Genomic DNA, 26,264 nt, shown 5'->3' with positions numbered 1-26,264 from the left:
GCCCACAGAAGACAGAATACCAGATAAGGGGCATATGCCCTGCCTCTGCCCATGACCTTCTCTGTGACCTTGTGCTTGGCCTGTCTGGGTCAGATCCTGAATACTAAAATCCTTTTTAGCTGCTATTTGAAAGGCCTCTGAAGAAAATATACCAATGATTTTCAAAATATGGGAAAGTATAATATTAAGGAAACCTTATTAGCATTCATATTATATATACTTCATAAAGACATTTAAATTTTACTGTAAATAAGCCAGATAATACCAGGAGGAGTGTGTCTTCTGCTTTCTGGATATGACTTCATCTACAGCTCAGTGGATGTGTCTGATTTTTGTATTCTGGAAATTTAGAGTTCTCAGTCCAGACCATTCCCCCTTGGGATGCCCTGTATAGGTTTTACTTTATTGATCTGAGTATATTTACTGCTGCTGCTTGAGATATAGGTAACTTTTGGGTGAAAGGTTTATATTTTTATTATTCATTTCTCTTTATGGAACAGAAACAACATAATTGTCTTGAATCCTTTATGAATGCAAATAAAGGGAAATAATGGCCAATATTATAAATTAAGCATCCTTGAATGTTAATGTTGCAAGTGTAGTTCCCTTTTCCCCATGATTTGAAGAATGCCAGTCAGAGAATCTTGCTGGTTATTTGTTTTGCAGGTTCTGGGCGAGTCGATGGCAGGGATTTCGCAGAATGCCAAGACCGGGGACCTTCCTGCTTTTGGGGATTGTGTGGGGGTTGCTTCCAAGGCTCTCTGTGGACTGACAGAGGCAGCAGCTCAGGTAAGGGCCTGGCTGGTCCCCTCCCCTGCAGTGCAGCCTGTGTCCTGTGCCAGACTAGGGAGTACCAGGTCCCTGTGGGAGGGATAGGGGAGCTCCGGGTGAGTTGTTTTTTGGGGAAAATAGCATTGCATAGTTCAAATTCTCTCTGAGGTTTTAGAATTGCAAAAACCTTAATCGTGATCCTTTTAGCATCAGAGGGAGAAAACGGTGCCATCATGCAGAGACACCGTCAGGCATGTTCCTTGCTCTTCGACTGTCCTGGACATTTCCAATAATTATCGGGCTCACGTGACCCAAGCTTCAAAATGTCAGCATTTACCTTAAAGGATTTATCATTTGGCAATTGCTTTGAGCCTAGATGATTTTACTAACCCAAAGAAAGCCATCCCTAGTTTGGGGATGGAATTGCCTACCTTTATCCTACCCCTCAAATCTCAGGGGAAATGAATTCAGTTTAAAATTGCTGCTCACAGATTCATTTTCTCCATTATTAGTCTAATGCAGTGGTCGACAAACTCATTCGTCAATAGAGCCAAATATCAACGGTACAATGATTGAAATTTCTTTTGAGAGCCAGTTTTTTTAAACTTAAATGTCTTCTAACGCCACTTCTTCAAAACAGACTCGCCCAGGCCATGGTATTTTGTGGAAGAGCCACACTCAAGGGGCCAAAGAGCTGCATGTGGCTCGCGAGCCATAGTTTGCCAACCATGGGTCTAATGCATCCAGAGGGTTTAAAGAAAAGACCTCTTCCAGCCTCTTGCTCTCTTAAAGACTAAATATAACCTTTCCCTTCTGAGCCATTTTACTCATTCTTATTCGCTATTGGAAATGCTGGCCTAAAAAATAAGGATCGCTCAACAATGAGATATGAAACCCTCACGAAGGGCATGCTCCAGAGTTGGCTGACTCAGCAGCTCCATGCCATCAGCCTGCGCCCATGTTTTCCTGCCTCTCCCATCTGCCAGCAGGAGCGTCAGCTTCATGCTGAGGCTGGGTGTCCTCCTCATGCCATAAGTTGGCTGCCAGAAACAATCAATCTGGCTCCGTCCTTGTTCATGGCCCACAGAAGAGTTTCTTGAGGCTTCCTTCCGAGAAAGAAGGCTTTGTTCCCAGGAGCCTGCAGCAAACTCCCGAGCTGGCACTCACCTGTCCATCCCGAAGGCCTGATCACTCTGGTTACCTTGACAAACTTGCACTATGGAGCCCCCTAAGCATGGCTGCTGCGTGTACATTACAGGATGGTTGGCCCCCAGAGCCTCACCTGGGAGCCCAGAGCCTGAGCTGTGGTTTTCCTCCCCCTTTCCAGGCTGCATACCTTGTTGGCATCTCTGATCCAAACAGCCAGGCAGGCCACCAAGGCCTCGTGGACCCCATCCAGTTCGCCAGGGCTAACCAGGCTATCCAGATGGCGTGCCAGAACCTGGTGGACCCTGGCAGCAGCCCGTCACAGGTAACGCGGGGGCGAGGATATACGACCTGTAAATCCTTAAGCTCTTGTAGGTAGGCCATGGAGTGGGAGAAATGAGTAGAGAACACTGTTCTTACTGAGCTTGCAAAGCCAGCTCACTGCAGCGCTGTGGATAGTGACTGTTGGGGTGGTCACAAAATGAGGTGAAAGTGGGAATGCGTAGGTGCTTTGAAATAGGATGCTGGAAGGCTGTTGGGGTAAAGCAACCAGCATGAGATTCATCGGGAGTCTCGTGATTCCATCCAGTTCAGGGACATCCGCTGAGGGCTTGTTCTGTGTTCAACGTGGGTCAGCATGAGTCTGATCCAATCTGCATCACCCTGGCACTTAGTCTGTTGGATAAAGTTTGGAAAGTGCAGAAATTGAGCTATGATGACAGGGCCAGCAATGCACAGAGGAAGGAGTGATGAATTTTCTGAGGATCACATCACAGAGACGGTGGTGCTGAGCCAGGTCTCAAAGTCGGGTCATAATCCACAGCCCATAAAGGAGCCACTGACATTTGAGGGCGAGACAGTATGTGCCATTCCATGCTTACGTGGCATGGGCTCCCATGCACTTACGAAAGCAGTATGTGCTGGAACTGGCCAATCTGGGTATCAGAGGCAGCCTGTGAGTGGCATGTTCATCCTGAGCTCTGGGGCGAGCATTCTTGAGGCAGGAGGAGGACCCAAGTGAAGGAAGCAGCACAGGGAAGACCTGGGCCTGAGGCAGGCAGGCCTCCTAGCGGGCTTGTGAGGCGTCAGTGCCCCTGAGATTCCTTACCTCCAGTTAGGGACACAGAGGTGCTACCAGCCTCAACAAAGTAGATCAGGTGGATCCAGGAGAGCAGTTTTGTTTTGAGGGGTGTGTGTGGGGGGGGAAGGGGGTAGTAGAGCCTAGAAGATCCCTGTGACAGACCACTTAATAAGGGGCCTACATGAGGCAGGAGCTATCGCACCTTGATGTCTGTCTGTCTTATCTAGGCCTGGACTCTCCAGTGTGCTAGCCATGAGCTGCACTTGAAATGTAGTTTGTCTAGTTTTGATGGGCTGTGGGTATATAAATACACACTGGACTTTGAAGACGTGATACGCTAAGAAAAAGACTGTAAAAATCTCAATATTATCACATGGATTACATGGTGAAATGAAATATTTTGGATACTTCGAGTTTAATAAAATATATTATTTAAATTAATTCCTCTTGTTTCTCTACTTATTTTAACGTGGCTGCTCGGAAATTACATACGGGGTTCCTGCTCTGGTTCTGTTAGGCTGTGCTGGCGTAGACCCTGGGCAGAGCACTTCCTCCCCGGGGTTCCACAAGACAGCTGACTCCTTTAAGACTGTCTGGAGCCCAGCCCACCCCCACTCCTACATCAGCACCTCCTTTCCTTTCCTTCACTTATTCTCTCTTGCTGGATAATTCTTGCCCTCTCCTTTCTTGGGGTGACCGGGGGTGGCAGAGCTAGACACAGGTGCTGGAATCACACAGGCCCTGGACATGGGGGTTGAAGAGGAATCCAGGGCTTGGGACCAGGGTGGACTCCTGAGCTGGACCCCTCTGCACTGAGGCATGGGGTGCCCCCAACCCGGCTCCATGCTTTCTAGGTTCTGTCAGCGGCCACGATTGTCGCCAAGCACACCTCGGCCTTGTGCAACGCCTGCCGCATCGCCTCGTCCAAGACAGCCAACCCAGTGGCCAAGAGGCACTTTGTCCAGTCAGCCAAGGAAGTCGCCAACAGCACCGCCAACCTGGTGAAGACCATCAAGGTAGGTGGCTGGACTGAGGCCTCAAATCCCAGCGACACCTGCTGCAGAGGGGAGAGGACAGGCTTTACGCTCTGCTCTCCTGAGACGTAGGTCTAGTGAAGTCAACAGAGCCAAATAACAACAGTACAACGATTGAAATTTCTTTTGAGAGCCAAAGTTTTTAAACTTAAACTTCTTCTAACGCCACTTCTTCAAAATAGACTCGCCCAGGCTGTGGTATTTTGTGGAAGAACCACATCATGGAAAACCGACAGCCTTGGTCTCTCCTAACCTTCCAGATAGTGGGGGGCTCCCCAAATTCTCCACATGAGAAGCTTAGGGGCAGAAATCTGGAAGGGTTGGCTATGGGGCATCCCTTGGCACTGTGTGTGGGTAGCAAGCACCCTGTGTGTACTTAAACTGTGCTCCTGTGGGTTCATTCAAAGGGGTTGGTGTAGGGTCCCACCTTTGTTACAGATCTGGAGCATGTCGAGGGAGATGGGAATGAGAACTGCCAGGGCAGTTCAGCTAGAAGCCATGTCATCGCACCCGGAGGGGGTGTGAATGGCGGTGCTGGGACCTGAGTTCCTTTAACACCAAAGTCCACTACCGCCACCCGCCTGCTTCCCTGGTTCTCCTGCGCCAGGACCACTCCGGCCAGGCTCATGCTATGTGCACCGCCCTGTCTCCCACTGTATTCCCAATTGCGCTGAAGCCTGCTGGAGCCTCACCACAAGGAGTCAGTGCGACAAGATTGGAGCTCCAGGGTCACTTCTGCATTGCCAGCGCCCGGCACAGTTCACTGAGTTCACGAGTGGCAGTTAGAACGGAGGCCACATCTGTGAGCAAGAAGTAGCAGGCACGTCAGGTGTCCACTGGGCCCGAAAGAATGGCAGAGTTGGCGGTTCAGGTAGAAGTCAGTGCTTGTCTGGTGGGGAAGGACAAGCCACACACAGTTTTAGCAAAGATGGTAAATGAGCCAGGTTCTCAGGAATTCCCCTGAAAACGTTAGCTTGGCGGATGTGTAATTATTGTCCCAAACTGCCAAGGCTTGGGTAGAATGTCGTTGTTATTTAGAACTAGCCTTTACGCTGGCTGTGCCTGCCTACTCCTGCCTTCGTGAGAAATAGAGACGCACTCATCTCAAATCCCAGGGCTTCTTGATGCCGTTGCCTCTGGTTTTTGTTTCCTAATTGTCTGAATTGGCATTTATATTGCTCAGACAGTTCAATTAAAAGTTTAATTGGTTGTTTAATGAGAAAATTTACATTCCCCTACAAACATAGCTGCCTTGTCAGATGCAGCCGTTCGCTGGGAGGCAGGGGCGCTGTTGCTGGGTCACAGGCTGTCTTCTTAAGCAGGTGGAGTTGGATTGCAGGGCCTTGAATTCAGTGTTAATCTTTTTTTTTTTTTCTGTCATGTAGAATGGCTTTGTAAATGCCACGTTCTCTCCTTTTATATATAAAATATATATATTACTGATTTTTTTTACAGAGAGGAAGGGAGAGGGATAGAGAGCTAGAAACATTGATGAGAGAGAAACATCCATCAGCTGCCTCCTGCACACCTCCCACTGGGGATGTGCCCGCAACCAAGGTATGTGCCCTTGACTGGAATCGAACCTGGGACCCTTCAGTCCGCAGACCGGTGCTCTATTCACTGAGCCAAACTGGTTTCGGCCAGTGTTAATCTTTTGTGTGGCATGGACACAGGTCACATTCCTGATTCTCATGCACCTGGGTCATCAATCAGCAATGTCACTGACCATTCAATGCCATTGTGCTACCTGCTGCTAATTTAAAAAAAAAAAAGAAAGAAAGAAAATGCTACTGAAGCATAAGATACATAGACAGAAAGCACAAATCATGTGTGTAGAGCCCAGTGAGTTTTCTTACACTGAGCACACCTGGGTAACTACAGCCGGATTAAAACACAGGACATTGGTTGTGGGCACATCCCCGGTAGGGGGTGTGCAAGAGGCAGCTGGTCGATGTTTCTCTCTCATCAACGTTTCTAGCTCTCTATCTCTCTCCCTTCCTCTCTGTAAAAAATCAATAAAATATATATTTTTTTTAAAAAGTGGGGAGGGAAGGGGTTGAGCTGCAGGTCTGGGAGTAACGGGCAGGGAGTTATTTGAATTCATTTCAGCCGTGTGTGAGTGGGAGGTGATGTCCTGTGAGGTCAGCTGTTCCCTCGAGCCACACATTCAGCTTTATTTCTTATCTTTGCTAACTGAGCCCCTCTGCTTGCTGGCAGCCATCTCTCTAATTAATTCTTATTTGTTATTCATGAGCTCACCAAACATTTTGTATTCCCACATCTCGTAAGCCACCTCCTTTCGCTGGGAGGTGATTACCGGGGCCCAGGAATAACTGTGCCTCTCAGTGGGGTAAAGTCTCCCTGTTGCCTCCCATCAGGCCCTGGACGGGGATTTCTCTGAAGACAACCGCAATAAGTGTCGCATTGCCACCACCCCCTTGATCGAAGCCGTGGAGAACCTGACCACATTCGCATCCAACCCTGAGTTTGTCAGCATTCCCGCCCAGATCAGCTCCGAGGTAGGGAGTCTTTGCAGCAAAGGTAATGTCGGCCTCTTGGGCTGGTTTTGTGTTTCACTAAATGAGCACAAATAGTGAAGAATTCCAAAGTTTCTCTCTGTCAACATGGAAGGCATTGCTATTGTCGATGGTGCACAGAGTTAATGAAACTCAATGTCTGAAACTCACTGTCTGCACATCTCTTAAGAGGTACTGCCTGAGCTCTACATGTTGGGAATGATCTCTGTGCATAGGTTTGGGCCTGATTCTTGGTATGCGTTGCCCTCAGAAATTATATTTAAGGAGTGAACGTGGACCCAAGTTCTCACCATCAAGGCCCTGAGTGAGCCAGCCTCCCTGGCTCCCTACACTCTATGTCTCCTTCCAAAGGGCGAAGGTGATGAATTGGTAAAGAGCAGGACCATTCACCTATCCAGCCTGTTCTTGACCCTTCTGCTGTTTGGTCCCAGGGCTCTCAGGCACAGGAACCGATCCTGATCTCAGCCAAGACCATGCTGGAGAGCTCATCATACCTCATCCGCACTGCACGCTCCCTGGCCATCAACCCCAAAGACCCGCCCACCTGGTCTGTGCTGGCCGGACACTCCCACACTGTGTCTGACTCCATCAAGAGTCTCATCACCTCTATCAGGTTAGTTTTGCCTCCAGAAATCGCTAAGGACCTGTATCTGAACAGAGCAGGAGGAAAACAGGGGTCCTCAGACTTTTTAAAGTGGGGGCCAGATCACGGTCCCTCAGAGAGCTGGAGGGCCGGACTATATGAACTACTAATTCCTACTGTAACACCTCGGCTGCGCTCACTGCCCAAAAAACCTGGCGGGCCGGATCAGACTCCTCTGCGGGCTGCATGTGGCCCGCAGGCCGTAGTTTGAAGACCCCTGGATCAAGTCTTGTATTTAATAGCAATGTGGTGGACCATGATCGCCTTTTTCTTTCTCTCTTTGAGATTAGGTAGCACTGGTCACAATAATAATAGCTAATTTATGTCAGAGACTGTTCCAAGCATTTAACCTATCTTATCTAATTATCACAACAACCTGTAAGATAGATGCTGCCATTGTCTCCATTTTACCAGTGAGATCATTGAGGCTGAAAGGATGCAGGTAACATTTCCATGGTCATCCCCAGTCTGGTGGCTCTAACCATTTCACTCCCTTGCTTGTTCCTGAGAGCTTAGGCGGAGGGCACCCTGTTTTGCTAATAAGACAAAAAGAACATTCTAGGTCTCACAGTAACTCTGGGCATCTCTAACCTCCTTGGTGATAGTAGGAGCCTGAAAAAATATCCCTTGAGTAGATATACCATTTTTAAAATGGACCAACGTTAGTATCTCACATCATGGAATGCATCCCTTGTGTGAGTTATATTTTGTTTTTCAATTACTTTTGAAGCTCAGCTCTTTGCCTTACAAAGAAAAGTCCCACTAAATATTTTCATTTCTACCCTAACCCAGGACTTTGTGAATAGTATGCAATAAAGAGAGCATAATATGGTTACACTAGAAATAGTACTGATTTTTTTTTTTTCTCTTTAAGTGAGGTTCTGTGCTTAAGCCAGGGAAAGGATAAGCCAAGTCCAAATCGTTTCATTTGCAGTTGCCTGCCATCCGCCTGAGATGGAGGGCAGCACCATAAATAAGTAGGGGTAGCACAGGGTTCCATTAAGAAATGCATGGGCTAAGCAGGAAGGCATTGCCAAGCGAGCGTCTGGGATTGGCTCCTTAAATTAAGCGACCGATCGGGTTGGGCAGAGAATGGAGAGGGGCTCCGGCTCACCAACACAGGAGTGGGTTGTGGGACTTGACACCCTCCCCCCCTCCCCGCCCAGGGAGCCTGTGTTTAATGTCCTCTGCCCCTTCCAGGGACAAGGCCCCTGGACAGAGGGAATGTGACTACTCCATCGATGGCATCAACCGGTGCATCCGGGACATCGAGCAGGCCTCCCTGGCAGCGGTCAGCCAGAGTTTGGCCACGAGGGACGATATCTCTGTGGAGGTAGGTACACGGGGTCTCGGGGGCTAGCTCGGAAGCCTCTGGAAGTGCTGAAGAATCTCACTATCGGGCTTTGGGGGATGGGAGAACAGCGCCAACAAGTTTGTGATGGTTGAGTTTCATCATTGAACCATCTTCCCCTGTGGAACCAACCTGGGAGATATTGGATGGGGTAGGGCAAATGCTGAGTGGAGAATGGGGGTTCTCTGGGGGTTCACAGGTGGTCTGACATTTGAAGAAAAATTAAAGTCCGGTAAGAATATGTCAGTGAGGTGGAGTTAATTGTATTCAGTGTGACATGTCAGCAGAGCAGACCTGGGCAGTACATTGTGAACATTTCTCATAGTATTTCATCAGTGCACCTTAAATCCTGTGCATTCGGTGCATTCAGAGATAACAAAGTCTTCCCTATGTTACCCGACATCTAAAATCTGGAGACCTCTTACATTCTGTTATTATTTCAGAGCCACCTTACTTTTTCTTGCCAATGTTCTAAAGTTGAGAATTGAATTTTCCTACTTCGATCCTTTGAGGTTTTTTTCATTAACTGTCCAAAGACCTCTGAGTAACACTTCTTCCTCTATGTTGAATGTGCCTGCCGCTCATTAGGTGCTTAATAAATATGGATATTTCTCTTACTGCCACTGAAGTCATCACCAAGGCGCTTTGGCCCCCGTCTTCAGTGAGCGGGCCCAGAGTTGGTGTTGCTCATTTTATTACTAGAGCTGTTTCTCCTCAGCTTCACGTGACCTCCCCCGATTCCAAGAAAAGAAAGAGGGAATGAGCGTTCTCATTCTGTGCAGAATGTTAGAAGTGTTGTTAATGTGTTAATTCGAGTAGAATATGCATACAGAAAAGTGAAGTGTGCAGCCACATGAATCATCACCAGCTCAGCACACCTTTGACCAGCATCCTGGCCAAAAAACAAAGGGGACCAGTCCCTCAGAAACCCCCTCAGGCCCCACCTTTTCCCATCCCGCCATGCACATCCCCTGACTTCCTTCTTCGGAAGAACATCCTCCCCTTTAGCTGCATGCACTCCCTACTTATTTTCTTTAACAAGACAACATTGCTGGAATATTCTTACACTCTTGACCAGAGCCACATAAGTGAGAAGATAAATAATTAGCTCAATAAACCTTGGAAAATTTGGAGCTTTCTCTCCTCCCCTCCTCCATCTCTTTTTCTCTCCCTCCCTCCCCCATTTTGTTTTCAAGTTTGCCCGGTAGGCTGTTCCCCTCACCGACTGCACTCTGCCCAGAGCTCCCAGCCTGCATGCAGCATGTTCAGTGGGAAAGCACTGAGTCTCATTTCCGAGGAGCAGGACAGTTACCTGGCTATGAGCTGCACCCGTTCCGTGCTGTGTGTGCAAACACAGACCCTCCAGTGTTATATTGGATTAAACCCTGACTCTATCCAGCAAAGTTCCTGTGAAGATTCATACAAAAGGACCTGATCCCTCCTGCAACCAGCTAGCAATCTCCACCTTTGAGCCCCCCGCCCCCTCGCACTCCAGCATCGCCTAGATAGCTTGCCCTGTCTCTTTCCGGCATGAGTTCACTTCTCTGGGATGGAGAGATCCAACCCTCTCTCCAACCGGAAAAGAAACGCCTCGAGGATGCCATTTTCAGTTACTGTGTCCACATCGCCAAATTCAGTGAACTGGAAGCCTGAGCTGTGTGCTCGGTGGGCATCTGCCCTGGCATTTGCACAGAGTGGCGGCGTTTGAGAAACAGTCCTTCTTCAGAGAGGTGGTGTCATGTCTACCCCTCCCTCCTCTCTCCTACCCCCTTTGAGGGCACAACGATCTGGGTGGCCCCTCAGATCCCACTGTTAGCTCTCTCCATGTGGACAAAGTTGTCTTCTCGTCTGAGAAAGCCATGGCTCATCCACATTTCCAGTAATTATGCAGAATGACCCGGTATAAAGGCACCAGTGGCATCCGTTGTCACTGCGGCTGGTGGGAGTGAGAAGCCTGTAGGAACCAGTGTTCAGCAGGCCAGCCTATGTCACTCAGGTGCCGCTTGGAGAGGGGGTTCCTAGGCGAGGGGGTTCTTTGCCCATAGGAGCTGGGGGTGCCTGGGCAGAGGAGGTAGAGCAGCAGCTTGATGACACGCCCAGGCATTTCGAGGTCCATTTCTCATGGCCTCCCTTGTCATTCTCAGGGGCCTTTCTAAATTGGTGCCTAGGGGAGGAACCACTGTGGGGCGACCTTAACAGCCCTCTCTCCTCTCAGGCTCTGCAGGAGCAGCTGACTTCAGTGGTCCAGGAAATCGGGCACCTTATTGATCCCATCGCCACAGCGGCCCAGGGAGAAGCAGCTCAGCTCGGACACAAGGTAACGCGCACCCAGGGGGGCCTCTGGGAATGCTCGTGTGGGAGGTGGGGCGGAGGGGGCGTAGAGAAAGAATATTGATTTGTTTTTGTTCCCAAAATCCTGGTGCCAGCTATTGTGCCTAGGTCTGTGCTGGCTTAAACGGCAGGGAATAGCCCTCAACCTCCCTCTCGGCAGCATCTTCTTTAAAAATGCCCTCTTCAGGGTCCTTTTTCACCTGGAGTTGAGACAAAAACTGCAGGGAAGTGATTCTGGCTGTGGTCAGACGTTTCAGCCCATGAAGCGTTTATGGTCACCTGTGGCTTTTGACCTTGGATGAGATAAACCAGAACTGAAGTTGACATTCCTGGCCTGGTGTCTGCCTTTTGTCCCTGGCTGTCCGGCCACATTCTCATGAGTGTTGAGGGTACATTGTTCCTCCATGGCCGCAACCACAGTGTCTGTTTTCACACCTGAGAAGGCAAAGCAAAGGTGCACACGTCACTCTGGTCAACTCGAGCCTCCTTTCGTGGCCGCTCCGAGGGGCCTCTCCCACCCGCATTACTTTAAGTGGTGAATCATGCTTGGCCTGTTTGGAGTTCATTTTGCAAATCCTTCAAGGATAGTTGGCTCGATGAGCAGCCTGAGCCTCAGCAGACAGAGGGCAGAAATTGGATTTTTAACAACCTTCGGGCTTCCTTGCATTCATCGGTATCATCGCGCACATCAGAAATCCAGGAGCCAGAACCGTCTCCGTGGGTCTCGATTTTAGGAAATCAATATTCTTGCCTTTTTAAATTACAGGACAGTTTAAGAGCCAAGTAAGCTTGCTGCTGGTGTTGTAAGGAGAGGTTTTTGAGATTTAAAATGGTCAGTGTCTCTACCTTTTCCAGTGTGGCAAGTCTCATTTCTCAGTGGAGTTCCTTGATAGTAAGAGGAGCTCATCCACCTGTGGGCAGGTGGGCAGGGGTTTGTGAGGTGGAGGGACCACCCCAAGGCAGGAGCTGCCACCGTGTGCATGCCGAGGGGAAACCACGTGGCAGAGAAGCTGGACTCAGCAGTTATGTTTTATTCCAGCAGGAGTTTCATCAGAAAATACCTTTAGACTTCTAGGGTAACATCCTATCTCTGCCAATCTGTTAGTAAGAAAGGTTAATTCCCTGGCCAATGGTTGGCATCAAAAGCATCATCTCTGCCTCACTGAGTTACACATTTTACTCTTGGCCCTTTGGTATTCACATGATGCATCTGTGGCCCATCTGACTTTCTAAGAGGGAGTCTGGAGAGAGGCAGCGAGGGGCCATCGGCCCAGAGGAGCCGTGGATTGAGAGTTGTACCCACCTGGTTCCAATGCTTCATGACAGCACTCAGGAGGAGCCCCAGGGCAGCTTCGTGTTGCCTGGGGATGCCAAGTGCACATTCTCAGGCCCCACCTGTATGAGATTCCTGTGGCTGCTGTAACAAGTTACTGCACACTGGGTGGCTTGAAACCACAGAGATTTGATCTCTCACGGTTCTGGAGGCCAGAAGTGCAGACGAGGCCAGTACTTTGCCTCTTCCTGCTCCTGGTGGCCCTTGGCATTCCCTGGCATTCCTTGACTGTATCATGCCACTTCTGCCCCCTTCATTTGTTTGTCTTTCCTTAGTGTCTCTTATAAGGATAGTTGTTACCAGACTCAGGGCCCACTTGAGTAGCCCAGGAGGATTTCACCTGAAGATCCTTAAGTATTGTATATCTACAAGGACCACTTTTCCAAGGGGTCTTAGCTCTGGGGGCCTCCATTCAACCCTCTCTGCCACCTTAGGCCTAGGGCAGTGGTTGGCAATCTCATTCATCAACAGAGCCGAATATCCATAGTACAACGATTGAAATTTCTTTTGAGAGTCAAATTTTTTAAACTTAAACTTCTTCTAACGCCACTTCTTCAAAACAGACTTGCCCAGGCCGTGGTATTTTGTGGAAGAGCCACACTCAAGGGGCCAAAGAGTCGCATGTGGCTCACGAGCTGCAGTTTGCCGACCACGGGCCTAGGGGATCAACATCGTATACTAAGTACTCAAAATTCTCTGTTATTTTGACTTCTGTGCTGGCCCAGGTGAGATGTTTCCTGCCCCATTATGTCTCTCAAGAACAGAAGGTGTTAGCTTCCTAAATACAGGGAAAGGCACACCCTTTCAGAAACCTCCCACTGATCATAAACAGGACATCAAGGGTGACGTGAAATCGTTTTTTGCTTTTATTCCAAATCCACAGTTTGGTCTAAATGCTCAGGGCAGAGGGCAGTTGGATTGGCTTCCTAAAAACATCCATGTGCCTCTCCTCTCGGTCTTTTCTCATGCCTTGCTGCCCTGCCCCCTCTTTCTTGGTCTTTGGTTCTTTCCAATACAGGGATACCTGTAATACCTGCCAGCATCTGCTCAGTGTGAAACTTAAATTAAAATTGGTCAAATTCTCACCCCTAACTCTGGGTCTCGGAAAGGATTTCCTAGCACACTCCCACCATGATGAGAGACAGAGAGCTCCCAGAGGAAGGAAAGCCCGAGCAAGAGTCTGTGATCAGCAAGTGCTTTCAAAAATCAAACTGAGCCATGAATGACTAAGGTCTTAGGATCTGAGTATAACGTGGTGACTATAATTCATGACACTGGATTGCATACTAGAAGAAGAAAAAAAAACACTAAAGCTCAGCAGATCTGCCTCTCCCTGTGAGTCATCCCATCCCTGTCCTAGCCCCCGCCCCACCAGTGGGGCCCCGAAAGGAGACACATGGATTTACATGATGCATCTGTGGCCCTTTTGTCTTGAAAGGTGACGCAGCTGGCAAGCTACTTCGAGCCCTTGATCTTAGCAGCGGTTGGTGTCGCTTCCAAGATTCTGGACCATCAGCAGCAGATGACGGTGCTGGACCAGACCAAAACGCTCGCAGAGTCTGCCCTGCAGATGCTGTACGCAGCCAAAGAAGGTGGAGGGAACCCCAAGGTACAGATCAGGGTTCCGGGGGCTCCGGGCCACTGAGAAGCTGTTGTGTTCCTCTGTATTGCATCTTTCTGGGGAAAACACCTCCAGTTCCTAGTTGGTGGCACTTGATTTCCCACTCAGAGGTGGGAAGAAAATCTTCTATTGGCCTTCCAGGGGACCTTTAAGAGGAAAAACAAGAACTATACTTATTGAATGCATATTTATAAGTTGTGTAGGCAGCATCAATGGGAAAGAAAGTCATATTATGCGGTTCCTACAGGAATAACTATAATACCATCAGTGCCTGCTCAGTGCTGACGCCGGCTCCCACAGAGTGAGGCTCTGTTGTTTCCCAGTGGATGTTGTTTCCATTCCCGGCACCCAAGTCCAGTGTGAACCCTGGTTTGAGGTCATCCGAGGCATGTGCTGCTTTTGCCTCAGGGGTAGTAGTGTAATATGAAAATCTTCCTTACTCGTTTGCTAGTGGAATCTCTCTCTCTCTTTCCTTCTCTTCACACCCCCGCTCTTCCTTCCTCTCTTTGGAATCAATAGAAATTGAATTCTGATGGCTGTAGGAAATAGCTTGCAGTCTGACACGGTGGGGCATGCAGAGTGTGGGGCAACTGGGCGGGAGGGTAGACGGGGCTATGTGGTGACAGCCTTTCTCCTCCACGCTGAGGAGGAGGGCTTTGTGGTGAGCAGCAGGGAGTGACACAGCCCCTCCGTAGCTGAGGAACACCATTCTGGTAGACGCATGAATAATGTCTTAGTCTTTATTCAGCTTTTCATTCATGTACCTGGCGCCTATTAAGAACCGAATTCTGGGAATGCTAAAAGTATTAAGAGTCTTGCCTAGCCAGCGTGGCTCAGTGGTTGAGGATCAACCTATGAACCAGGAGGTCATGGTTCGATTCCCAGTCGGGTCACATGCCTTGTTGCAGGAGTGCAGGAGGCAGCTGGTCCATGATTCTCTCTCATCTTTGATGTTTCTATCTTTCTCTCTCCCTTTCTCATCCTTTCTGAAATCAATAAAAATATATTTTTTAAAAATAAAATAAAAATATTAGGAGCCAGCCACTGCCCTCATGTTGTTCTGAGCCTTCTGGAAAAAAAAGAAAAGAAAAAAAAAGTCCAGTTGCTGAAACCATGGGCTAGAGCAACAAGAACACCCTTTTGATTGTGGGGATTGGTGAGTGGTGGGTGCCCCAGAGCCGGGCCAACCCCATTTGCAGCCTCGCCAAACTGCAGGAGCCAGGACTCACCTTCAAGACCCCTTTCTGGGTTGTCTTTTATCCAGGACTGTTGGCTGCCATGCCTCTCCATTCCTACCTGGAGAGTTCATTCTCAGCAGAATATTCACACCAGGAGTGTTCTGGGTCTTTAAGATTATTAGCACATCAGCTGGGCCTGCAAGTTCAGAACTCATGGAATTTCACTTATGCCAGGGAACCTCTCGTTTGAGAGCATTTATAGTCAGCGCTGTAAGCTTTACAATGACATCTGCTTAGAAATGGCTGGGGGCCAGTGAGAATACTTTCCAGTGAATGACCTGAAGCACTGGATGATGAGCTAAGATGAGTCAAGACAAGACAGGTGTTTATGTCTGTTCCCTCAGTGATGTCATTCAACCTGTGCTTTGTCTGCAACCCTGGCAGGTTGTCACAAAGGATGCCTAGGACACTTCAAGTTGGCTTTTAGGCCCTTTCCTAAGAGGCCCTGTGCATAGACATAATTACCTCAGGAGCCAGTCTTTGGACAAATATTTACTATAATGTGTGTGTATGTATATGTCTGTGCTATATGTTATATGTATATGTATATGCATGTCTCTGCAGAGGAAATGTGGTTAAATAGTTACCAGTAGCTTGGATTTAGTGAAAAATAGCACTGGCTCTGGGTTCTGGCATAATTGGATTCAAATCCCAGCTCTGTCTCTTGCTAGCAAATTACTTCATTTATTTGTTTCCTCATCTAAATAATGGATTTAATAATGCGTGTCTCTCTAGGGTAGTTGTAGAGATTACATGAGATAATGCGCCTGACACATTATGTGTTTTTTAAAAAAGGTGGCTGCCCCAGCCTGATGTAAATGAATGGTGTAATTACAACGCATTGCTGTGTAACCTCACCCCACAGAGCCTGCTCTACTCACACCAACCCCCTCCCTACCCCCCCAGTTCTAGTTGCTAGTTGTTTTTGCCCTCCCAAAGTTGAGATCTGCACATTTGTACTTTACCGTTTCTGCGCCATGAATCACCTGACTGACCAGTTTCCTCTTTGCACCCCTACGAGAGAGCTGGTCATCCTGACACAGTTGCCTCAGGGATAACCATCATGATCTGAATATTTCACATCTGTCAGATGTCCTATTTAAGAACTCTTCTGCATTCCCATGGCTTTTTGATTCTGCAGGCAGGGCCAGTTCCTATGGCTCATTCAGCCTCTTCTTAGGATGCTTCTCTTTCATTTATTCAGTCCCTCAAAAGATTTACATCTCCTCCTGGCTTCTTACCTTCTTCCTCCCTAAGTTACAATGCAATTTCTTAGGCCTTTGGGAAGGGTCATTTCTCCCTCAGGAGAGTCGGGGCCGCCATGGCCACCACCTGGGTCGACCCAGTGCCTGGGTGGACCCAGTGCCTGGATGCAATGCGATTCTGATGGAACTACCTGGCCATTAGGTCAGATTTCCCAGGTTAAGGGCACAGGATCCTGCTAGACTCACCTCGATGCAGACAGAGCCACAGCTCCAGGGTTCCTAGGCCACTCTCATGCTGACCCACTAGCTACAAACTCACGAGTTCTCAGGAGGTTCTATAATTTGCTAAGATGATTCATAGAACTCAGGAAATGGCTCCACTTAAAAAAACAAAAAAAAACAAAAAAAACTTTATTATAAAGGATGAAAACCAGCCAAAAGAAGAGAAAGAGGGCCAGAAGGGTCCCACACGTGAAGCTTCCATGTCCTCATCTGTCATTTTTTAAAAATATATATTTTATTGATTTTATACAGAGAGGGAGAGGGGGAGGGAGGGAGGGAGGGAGGGAGGGAGGGAGGGAGGGAGGGAGGGAGGGAGGGAGAGAGAGAGAGAGAGAGAGAGAGAGAGAGAGAGAGAGAGAGAGAGAGAGAGAGAGACATCGATGAGAGAGAAACATCGCTTAGCTGCTTCTTGCACACCCCCCACTGGGGATGTGTCTGCAACCAGGGTACATGCCCTTGACCGGAATCGAACCTGGAATCTTTCAGTCCGCAGGCTGATGCTCTATCCACTGAGCCAAACATTTCGGCTCAGCTGTCACCTTGATCGCATACTGATGTGCATTATCACCCGGGGAAGCACACTCTACCTTCACCGTCCATAGCTGCTACTGGGATTTCATGTCATAGGCTTGGGGATTGAGTTCAGTCATATGGTCAGTGACTCGAGTCCTCTCATCTCCCTAGAGGTCCAATAGAGGCCAGGCTAATATTATGTTGTTCAAAGTCCCAACCCTCTAATCACATGGTTGATCTTCCCAGCATGGCCAGCCCCTATCTTAAAACTTCTTAGGGGCCTCTTCTTAGGGTTCTTCTCTCTCATTGAATGAGTCACCTTGTTAGCATAAACTCATGTGCGATCTGAGGAGCCCACCACAAATGACAGAGACCCTCCTGCCACTCAGGAAATGCTGAGGGCTTGTAGGCTCTCTCTGAGAAACCAGCACAAAGACCAGCCAAACATTTTCCTGTTCAACAGCGGAGTTGGGGTAGGAACACATATTCAGGCTGGGCCTTGGGGAGCTCTAGGGAGCAAATTTGGAAACTATGGCTGAAATCGGGTTGGCTCAGTGGATAGAGCCCAGGTTCGAATCTGGTCAAGGGCATATACCTTGGTTACGGGCACATCCCCTGTGGGGGGGAAGGGGGGTGCAAGAGGCAGCTGATTGATGTTTCTCTCTCGCCGATATTTCTCTCTCTCTCCTTCCTCTCTGTGAAAAATCAATAAAATATATATATATATATTTTTTTAATTTTGGAAACTATGAACTGGCAACAAGTTCCTGGCAAGTGTGGAGCCCACAATGGCAGGTAGACCTGAGAGAGCCCAGGCCAGGTTGATGCTGGAATGCAGAGGAGGGCACTGAGGGAGGGCGACCCACTCAACTTTGAGGAGTGGTGGCAGGTCCGGAGGCCCCTTGCCTGGGTCATGCGCACCGGCGTGACTTTGCCTTGTTTAAAAGCCCCCTGTTTGGGGGAACAGGCTGCAACCTCCCTCTTGGAGAGGGCATATTCCCTCCATTAAGGTTCATTTTTCCAGTAGCCCTGAGACGTTCGATCTGATCTAGCCATCTGCTCATCTTCATTTTGACCTGTGACATATAAGTTCAGCGAATAACCAGCTGGTCAGTCCCAGTTGTCATGCACCAGGTCTCTAAGCTCTAAGGCACATGTGTCAAACACAAGGCCCGCGGGCCAAATCCAGCCCGCCAGGCCTTGCAATGTGGCCCGCACCGCGCTGTCATCACTGCACTCCGCTGTCAGTTTATGACATTGTCAGTTTATGACTGTTCAGTAAACCATTCGGCCCGCGATTTAGGCTGGATTTTAGATTTTGGCCCCTTCTCTGATTGAGTTCAACACCCCTACTCTAAGGTATAAGCTCGCATTGCCAGACTGACTGTCAGTGTTCCCTGGCAGGGATGCCATCGAGGGGGTAGTGAGTGTTAGAGGAGATGAGCACAGCAGCCAGGAGGCCCCCCTGAATGTTATGCTATCCTCGCCATTGCTGCTGTGATGTGGTTTGACATTTATTGTTCCTGGCTCCCTACAGTAAAGTACCAAAACATCTGACCCCAGATGCAAGAACATAGATTTTAAACTGGTACAAAAGTTGCATCGGGCCTACAGGTTGGTTCTTGTGTTGTATAAAGGACATGAGAGCCCTTGGCATCTTACCAGCATCTATGTGAATGTTGTCAGTGTTCCTGGTCCAGTCAGGAGCTAGAGCATGTCATTACAGAGAGTGCAGTCAGTGGTTCAGGGCTGGGAATGGGGGCCAGTCCTGTTCTGACTTCCCCTAAGCCATGTCTCTCCCTCACAGCTAAAAACAGATGGTTTCATTTCTCTTTAAATGAGCCTCTCCAGAGAGCTTTGTACCAGCAGCCTGTGAAGGTTATCCTTGTAAAACTTCTCTGAATGTAAAACTATCAGTTACTTAGCCTACCTGGTGCCCCACCAGGCCCTTCATCTCCTGTGAACACTGTGCTCCAAAGAGAAGCAGAGTGAACTGTCTGCCAGGAGCACACGGGCTAGTTGGAGAGACCAACGGGAGCGGGTGAGCGATAACAGCAGGCGGCAGGAGCCGTGTGCCAGGCACTTCACTGTGGTGCTTCACCTCATGTGCACAGGCCCCATTCCTTCTCACCTCTGGGCCTTGCACAGGCCGTGGCCTCTGCCTGGGAGGCTCCCTTTCTCTCTCACCTCATCAGTTCTGCTCAGGACTGGACTCTTCCTCCATGGTTCACCATCAAGGAGCCCACCACGAATGGCAGAGACCTTCCTGCCGCTCAGGAAGTGCTGAGGGCTTGGAGGCTCCCTCCAAGGAACTTGGAACAAAGACCAGCCCAATAGTTGACTGTTCAACATCAGAGTTGGGGTTGGAATACACATTCAGGCTGGGCCCTGGGGAGCTCGAGGAAGCAATTTTGGAAACCGTGAGCTGGAGCCCTTCCTAGGGACCAAACCGTGAACTGGAGCCCTTCCTAGCTGTAAACAAGCCATCCTAAAATTCAAAGGCTTAACACCATTTTAGTACTGTCTCTGGTGGGCCTGCAGATTCACGGAGCTCAGCAAGAGCCCCTCCTGTCAGTGCAGCCAGACGGTGGCTGAGGCTCGAATGACCTGAGGTTCAGTCACTCTGCAGTCTGGTGCCTGGATGTGGATGGGTGGGAGGAGGGATAAGGTGATTAGAATCAGTCACGGCAGACAGAGGGTGAGAGAGTGGACCTGGGAGAAGGCCAGCCGGGTGGCAGCCAGGAATCCATGCTAGGAGGATGGGGACATAAGTCGAGAAAAAGAGAGGGAGATTCTGTCTCCCTGTCCCCATGGAGGGCCTGAAAAATAGAAAAGGTGGGCACCAATCTGGTAAAGAGTGAAGGAGTCTTTGTTCCTCAAGGTTATTTTTCATCGTTATCTTGTAAAGCAATTTGAGTAGGGATGGTCAATAATTACCATTTACATCTGACACAATTGCCTCAAGGATACCAAATATGATCAGATCTGATCTTGGCAGATGAGAAATATATCCTTGGTTCCCATGGCTTTTCAGTCATACCCTCTCCTTGGAATTCCCTTTTATGTCAATTACACAAAAGAGTTGTTGTATACCGTCTCTCACTGGTGTACCTTCTCATCTACCAAAGTAAAGATGTAATTTCTTGGACCTTTTGATAGGGCCCCGAGTGGGCCAGGACAACCACGGCCACAATATGCAGTGCCTGGAGCAATACAGTTCTGACACTAACTACCTGGCATTTGTCAGATTTCCCAGTTATGGGCACAGGCCCGAGCTAGACTACTCTTACTAGAAATGATAAGGTGCCCCACCATATGATCTCATCAGAATTCAACTGCATTGTGTTGTTATCATTCGCACTATGCTCAGGGAGCTAAGCTCAGGACCAGGTAGCTAGTTAACAGTGGAGCCAGTACCTTGGCTCTTGCCCCTACCATCTTGCTGCCATTTCAGAGAGCCCAGCACCCATCATTGTTTCATCCTTTCATGCAGTCATGTATGTCCCTCCTACTGTGTTTTTGACCCTCAGGTTAAACACCTGCAGTTACAAAGCATCTCCAAGGTTCTATGTAGGGAAACTCATGAACACTCAAGGTGCTGCCTGCAGAGTGTCTGTCCCTAGAGAACGTCCCTCATGCATTCCTCCAACCTCATGGTGATGCAGTTTGTGACAGAGTTCCAAAACCTGTCAGGTCTATAGATTGATACCTCCTGTACCGACCTACATGTCCATAAAGCAGTCTCGTCAGTGAAAAAAGAATTATACCATGCTAGGAGCTTAGAAGAGAAGTGTATTTGAATTGAACACATTTTTCTCTACTATTAGCTTTTTAATTCCCTGTGCCAAGTTGTATTGGGTATCTGTGGCATTCTCTCCCACTCAGAACATAGTAATATAAAATTAGCCCTGTCATAGGCACTGCTTCATATTGCAGTTTTATGTTTCCTTGGGATTATAGAGAGGTGTTTCTCTGTTAGTTTTTCAGACTTTCACTTATTTTGAAAATCAGTGTATAACATCATAAAGGAAAAAAGATAGGATACATTGCTGTGCGCCATAATGGGGATGAAGTTTTGTATTCTGCTTTTTATGGTTACTCTTAAAAGACGTGAAGTGGTTCTTAGAGACGGAGCACCATGCTCCTGCTAAAGGAGACAGTTCACAACTTCCTTCCCCCCTTCCCCCCCTCAGGCGCAGCACACCCATGATGCCATCACGGAGGCCGCCCAGCTCATGAAGGAGGCTGTGGACGACATCATGGTGACGCTGAACGAAGCTGCCAGTGAAGTGGGGCTGGTGGGCGGCATGGTCGACGCCATTGCAGAGGCCATGAGCAAGGTGGGCCTGGGCTCCCATCCCTCTCCCTCCCTCCCTGCCCCAGTGCCTCCAAGGTTTCCTTCAGACCTGGTCCCCAGGTGCTTTTCTCTAAGGGGTACCTCTCTTTCCTTGAGGACTCTGATTAATGTACAGGTGCCTTATCATATGTTCAACAGTATTCATTCTTCACTGTTCATTGATGACTTCGGTAAGCCAGTTGTACCCTTCCTTCCGGTTCTGCTTGGCGGGGGAATGGAGGTGCGGAAGGTATCCTTGGTTACTTGGCTTCTAAAATGGAAATAACTACCCATCTCCCTTGTCTACCCTATAGAGTTATTATAGGGGGAAAAACTCCCAAATGAAACTGATTGCCAAGTGCAGGCCTTTGGAATGGCCACTTTGGAACCACTGGGATCATTTTAGACAGCATATTCCTGGGCTCTTCCCCAGCCCTGCTCAGCTGGGATCTCTGGGGTGGAGGCTATGGATCTCTATTTATAATTTTTTAATCTCTCCAGATTATTAAAATCTAGCCGGATGCAGAAACCACCAAAGGAGTATGCCTAAGATCCCTTAGTGAAATCTGGCAGGCAGTAGATGAAGAAGGCCCCATGAGTATCGTTTCTCTTCTAGTGACCCATCAGTTGAATTGATTCAGTAAGGAATTATGACTGGAGACAGCTTCAACTCTGTATCTCCTGCTCTTTCCCCCAAGGAATCCTCATTAGTCACGTCAGCTTGATATTCATTAGAATTGACAATTGTTCATAAACATCTCATTGCTATCCTATGATAACATAGCCACGACTTTTAGATATCACCTGTGTTTTTAAATGTCCATTGATTGTGAATACATTCTTGTGGATTTTCAGTCTTTAATTGCTAATTTAGAGAAGATGGTTTGGTTCATATCTCCATAAATAGATGATAGCCTGAAACTATAATTAGGATAATTCCCTTCGACATTATGCAGTCATTATCAGACAGATGAAGTCACAGGCCGGGCAAGGATGCTGGGGCTCCCTTGCGAGACTCCAGGCTTCCCCTTGTTAAAGCGCTCCAGTAATTTCTACTGTGGGCTTCTCATGCTTCAGATATAGACGGTTTGGCAGAAAAGAGTGACATTCCCCTCCTTTTCAAGGCCCTCGGATGAATCTCAGTGGGTTTGTTTGGTTTTTAGGACATCAGAATACCTGAGCTTTGAAAATAAGCCATGTGTGCACCAAGGGTATTAAATGATGGTGCTCAAGCTTTCTCAGTACAAATTAGAAATCCAAGTAATAATATTTTTCTTCTCAGGAGAACGTGTTTTTCGCAGTCACTGTAGTGATGGAGGGTAGAAGTCATGTTCCTGAAGTTTTTTCTTGATAGCCTTTGAGCCCTGCAGGCTGGGGGGGCTTTTCAATATGGAGAGCTGTGCTGTGCAAGCTGATGTCCATGGTGTAGAACCACACTGTAGATTCTTGTGTAAGGGCTGGGAAAGAAGTCTGGTGTCCCTGATGGGAACGCTGATAGTGTGAGCCACAGAGGTCAGCAACAAAGGTTTCTACCACCCCTTTCAGTTTTATAAAGTATACAATTGGAGTTTCATCATTACCCATACTCAGACCTGACACCCAAGGCGGACCATACAGTGCCTCTTCCCCATTCCCCACTTGCCCAGCACACCCCAGCCTGCCCGTGCTGGGGACTCGGTGGTAAGTGGCACTTCAGGTCCTTTGAGCTCCTCCCTAAGCAGCAAAGCATTAAAAATCTGGCATTTCCTGGTTTCAGTTATTTGGTTAAAATATTAATATACTTTCAGAATCCTTGCCTACAATTCTCAAAGACAGTTATTGGCAGAAAATTGTGAATACACCCAAAATTAATTATAACTTGGATGCAATTCTTGACACTTTTGAGACTTCTGCTATGGAGCTTCTCTCTGTAGCCATGTCTCGGGAGGTTAACAGGAAGTAAGCAGCTTTATGGGTGACCTTGGACAAATCCCTCAGGCTCTCTGAACCTTGGTTTCCCCCATTCAGTGACAGTAGTTCTCAACCTGTGGAAACAAAACAAATAAAAATATTGCTATTTACATCACTATTATCTCATAAAAGAAAGGTCATGTTAACATTTTTTTAAAGTAGGAAAGCTATAATCTCAGAATAAATTTAGTTCTTTCAACTAAATTCATCCTTTTGTTCTTTTATCATTGTCTTCAAACTGGTAGAAGGTTCATCTTGGTGGCCAGTGGTACAGTATCTAAGTTGTCCTCTAGCTTCAACCCTCTAGAGTGTATGCAGCTCTGCCACATCTCATATGAAGTCTCTCAGCAGACAGCCTGATGTGAAGAAGATACCAGTCAGTTTATACTGAGTGTATGAGTCCACAACTCAATTCTCATCTCACCTGCAAGGCTCCCATGATGTGATGGAGATATTTGGCAGCATCGATCTTCCTGATAAAGAAACCTAAAAAAAAAATTAAAAAAAAATACTAGCTAGCCTGGAGTCTGTGTTGATGGTTTGGTGGAAATTGACCCTGGGCTGACAAACCCATCACACATAGGCTACAGCCATACGTTCCTTTAATTCACACTGTGGCCTATGCCTGGTTGTGATGTTGAAGACTCCATCTAACAGTTTTCTAATTGCCCCCTTGGCCTCTCGTCTCTTCCCAGACTACAAGTTACCTGGCAGAGCTGTCAAAGCGATCTTCTCAGCCGTGTCATTGCCTACCCCAGTGCCACCATTTTTCTCATGACTTCAAGGTCCTTTATTAAGCAGATCCAGCTTCATTCCCACCACTCTCAACAGTCCTCTCTGTTCACTGTTCTTACTCTTTATTTATATTCACCTTGTCTCATCTATTGAGTACCATTCAGCAAACAATGGTGACAGTAACAATGATGATGGTGATGAAGATGGGTTACCTTTTTCTTCATCATAATCATCATGGACATTAGCATCTTCTTCATTATCATCATCATCACCTCCTCTTCCTTCATGTCAGCTCTTGACTGGGTATAATCTCAGCTGATCTTTACTACAGCCTGCTTGGAAGTTTCTGAGACTGGGAGAGTTTAAGCAGCCAGCTTTAGGCCCATTCACAAGCCCTGGAACCAGGTCTTGAATACAAGTCTTCTGAACCAATATGTCCCTAACCCCTCAAGGAACAGAGCCATTGTTCCACTTCTTGAACTCTTCCACCCACAGAGATCTCACCCTTCTCTCAGTTCCTTTTGCACTCAGAGTCAGACAAGTAAATTCTATCTGGTGCTTCCAATGTCTTATTTCCTGACTTAGATCAGAAGTAAGTGTTCCAGGGTATAGACACTCTTTCTGATGTAGGTGCCGCCTCCTCTCCCAGCCCATTTTCATCAGTCTGTGCTTCCCTTTCATTGGCCAGTTCATTCCCACCTTTACACTCAGATTATATTCCTACTCCTTGGGACGCATACCCACTTCATACTTCATATATGTAGCAGACTCCTCCCTGTGGTAAGACTTGGCTGAAAAGTCCTTCTTCTGGAAAGCCCTCCCACTCCCCTCAGGCAGCGCTGGGGCCTCTCCTTGCCTGTGTTCCTCGAATGCCTTACATGTACCTCTACTGAGTCCTCATTGCAAAAGCTCAGGGATTCTGTTGACTCTGGGCCAAAGAAACTCTGTGGGCCTCTGTTTTTAAAGTTCCTCATTCTAATAAGTTCAGCCCACATTTCAACTGGCCTCTGATGACCTCTGGGTTCCTTTCCTCTCCTCCAGCTGGACGATGGCACTCCTCCAGAACCAAAGGGAACATTTGTCGATTACCAGACGACTGTGGTCAAATATTCTAAAGCCATTGCGGTGACAGCTCAGGAAATGGTAAGAAGAAGAACTGCCCTTTTATCTGCCCCGCCACTGCGTCTTTAATTCCGGGGTCTATGTTGGAGAGATTAGTGTGTGTATCTAGTCCTCCTGGGCCCCAGCTCCTGTCCTTTCCCCGTGGTCTCTGTGGCTGCCTGTGGTCTAGAAGCCCCAGTCCACTGCAAGAGGAAATTAAAAATGGCTGAGAACTTGGGCATGAGGACCGGGGAGCAAAGGAAGGAGAGACAGTGAGAATCAAGGAGGAAATGAGAAGGAAGTTTGGGCTACAGGAAAGGAAAAAGAAAAAATCCTCTTCACCTCACAAAAGACTTGAGGTGTTTTTATAGATTAAAATTATTGTACAAGAGGACATGTGGGCATCAAGCATAAATTGATGAATCAAATTACAATATTTGAATACAAAGATTGTCTTTCAGGCAAAATAAAACACAATGGTTATGTGTAAAAATATTTTTTTCCTGATAATAGAAGGCATGTAGCTTTTTTTTTTTTTTTTTTGCTAAAATACAATCGTAATTGTATCATATGGACCTTTAGATATAAATGGCAATGAGAAATAGTTGAATACTACTTGATATGTTAAAAACTTGAACAAAAGATGACAAATGGTGTCTTCCAAGATTTCATAGGAATACTAGTAGTCAGAAAGTTCCGCTCAACTTTTGAAAGCCCAGGTGGCACAGTATATGATTTTAAAAGGCACCTCTGATGCTAGCACATGAGCCGGAGCTGAGAGATGGAGCAGCCTTCCCAGCTGGAGGGACCAGGCTGTGCCCACTGCCTGTGTGGATGGTTTTGTCATGCAGTCGTGTGTCCACTAGAGGTTGAGCTTGGACCACAAAGGCTTCCCTGGCTGCTGCTGCTCATTCTTAGAAACTCTGGGATTGTGCCAGGCTGGCTGTTCTTTAAAAGGTTTGGGGCTGGGGAGGGAGGGAGGAACAGGGCCCATCTCATGGCTGTGAAAGGCTGGAGCGGGGCCACGCTGGCCCTGCTCAGGGGCAGGTCAGAGGT

The 26,264-nt window shown here is 47.9% G+C and overlaps 1 protein-coding gene across 7 annotated transcripts in view; it reads left to right on the top strand.

Annotated features, from left to right (window-relative positions):
- Nucleotides 1-26,264, top strand: part of TLN2 (talin 2) — a 402,173-nt gene that overhangs the window by 316,611 nt on the left and 59,298 nt on the right. For all 7 annotated transcript variants that reach the window (XM_084886348.1, XM_084886349.1, XM_084886343.1 and 4 more), the window contains 10 exons: nt 667-789; nt 2,099-2,242; nt 3,853-4,014; nt 6,411-6,551; nt 7,001-7,182; nt 8,413-8,545; nt 10,779-10,880; nt 13,666-13,836; nt 21,280-21,426; nt 25,149-25,250. In XM_084886348.1, the coding sequence (XP_084742474.1) occupies nt 667-789; nt 2,099-2,242; nt 3,853-4,014; nt 6,411-6,551; nt 7,001-7,182; nt 8,413-8,545; nt 10,779-10,880; nt 13,666-13,836; nt 21,280-21,426; nt 25,149-25,250 (1,407 nt within the window). The remainder of the gene's footprint in view (nt 1-666; nt 790-2,098; nt 2,243-3,852; nt 4,015-6,410; nt 6,552-7,000; nt 7,183-8,412; nt 8,546-10,778; nt 10,881-13,665; nt 13,837-21,279; nt 21,427-25,148; nt 25,251-26,264) is intronic.

Source organism: Pipistrellus hanaki (genome assembly GCF_964339955.1).
Source record: "Pipistrellus hanaki genome assembly, chromosome: 1".
In the NCBI taxonomy this organism is placed as follows: Eukaryota; Metazoa; Chordata; class Mammalia; order Chiroptera; family Vespertilionidae; genus Pipistrellus; species Pipistrellus hanaki.
This window is presented reverse-complemented; position numbering and strand designations above follow the sequence as displayed.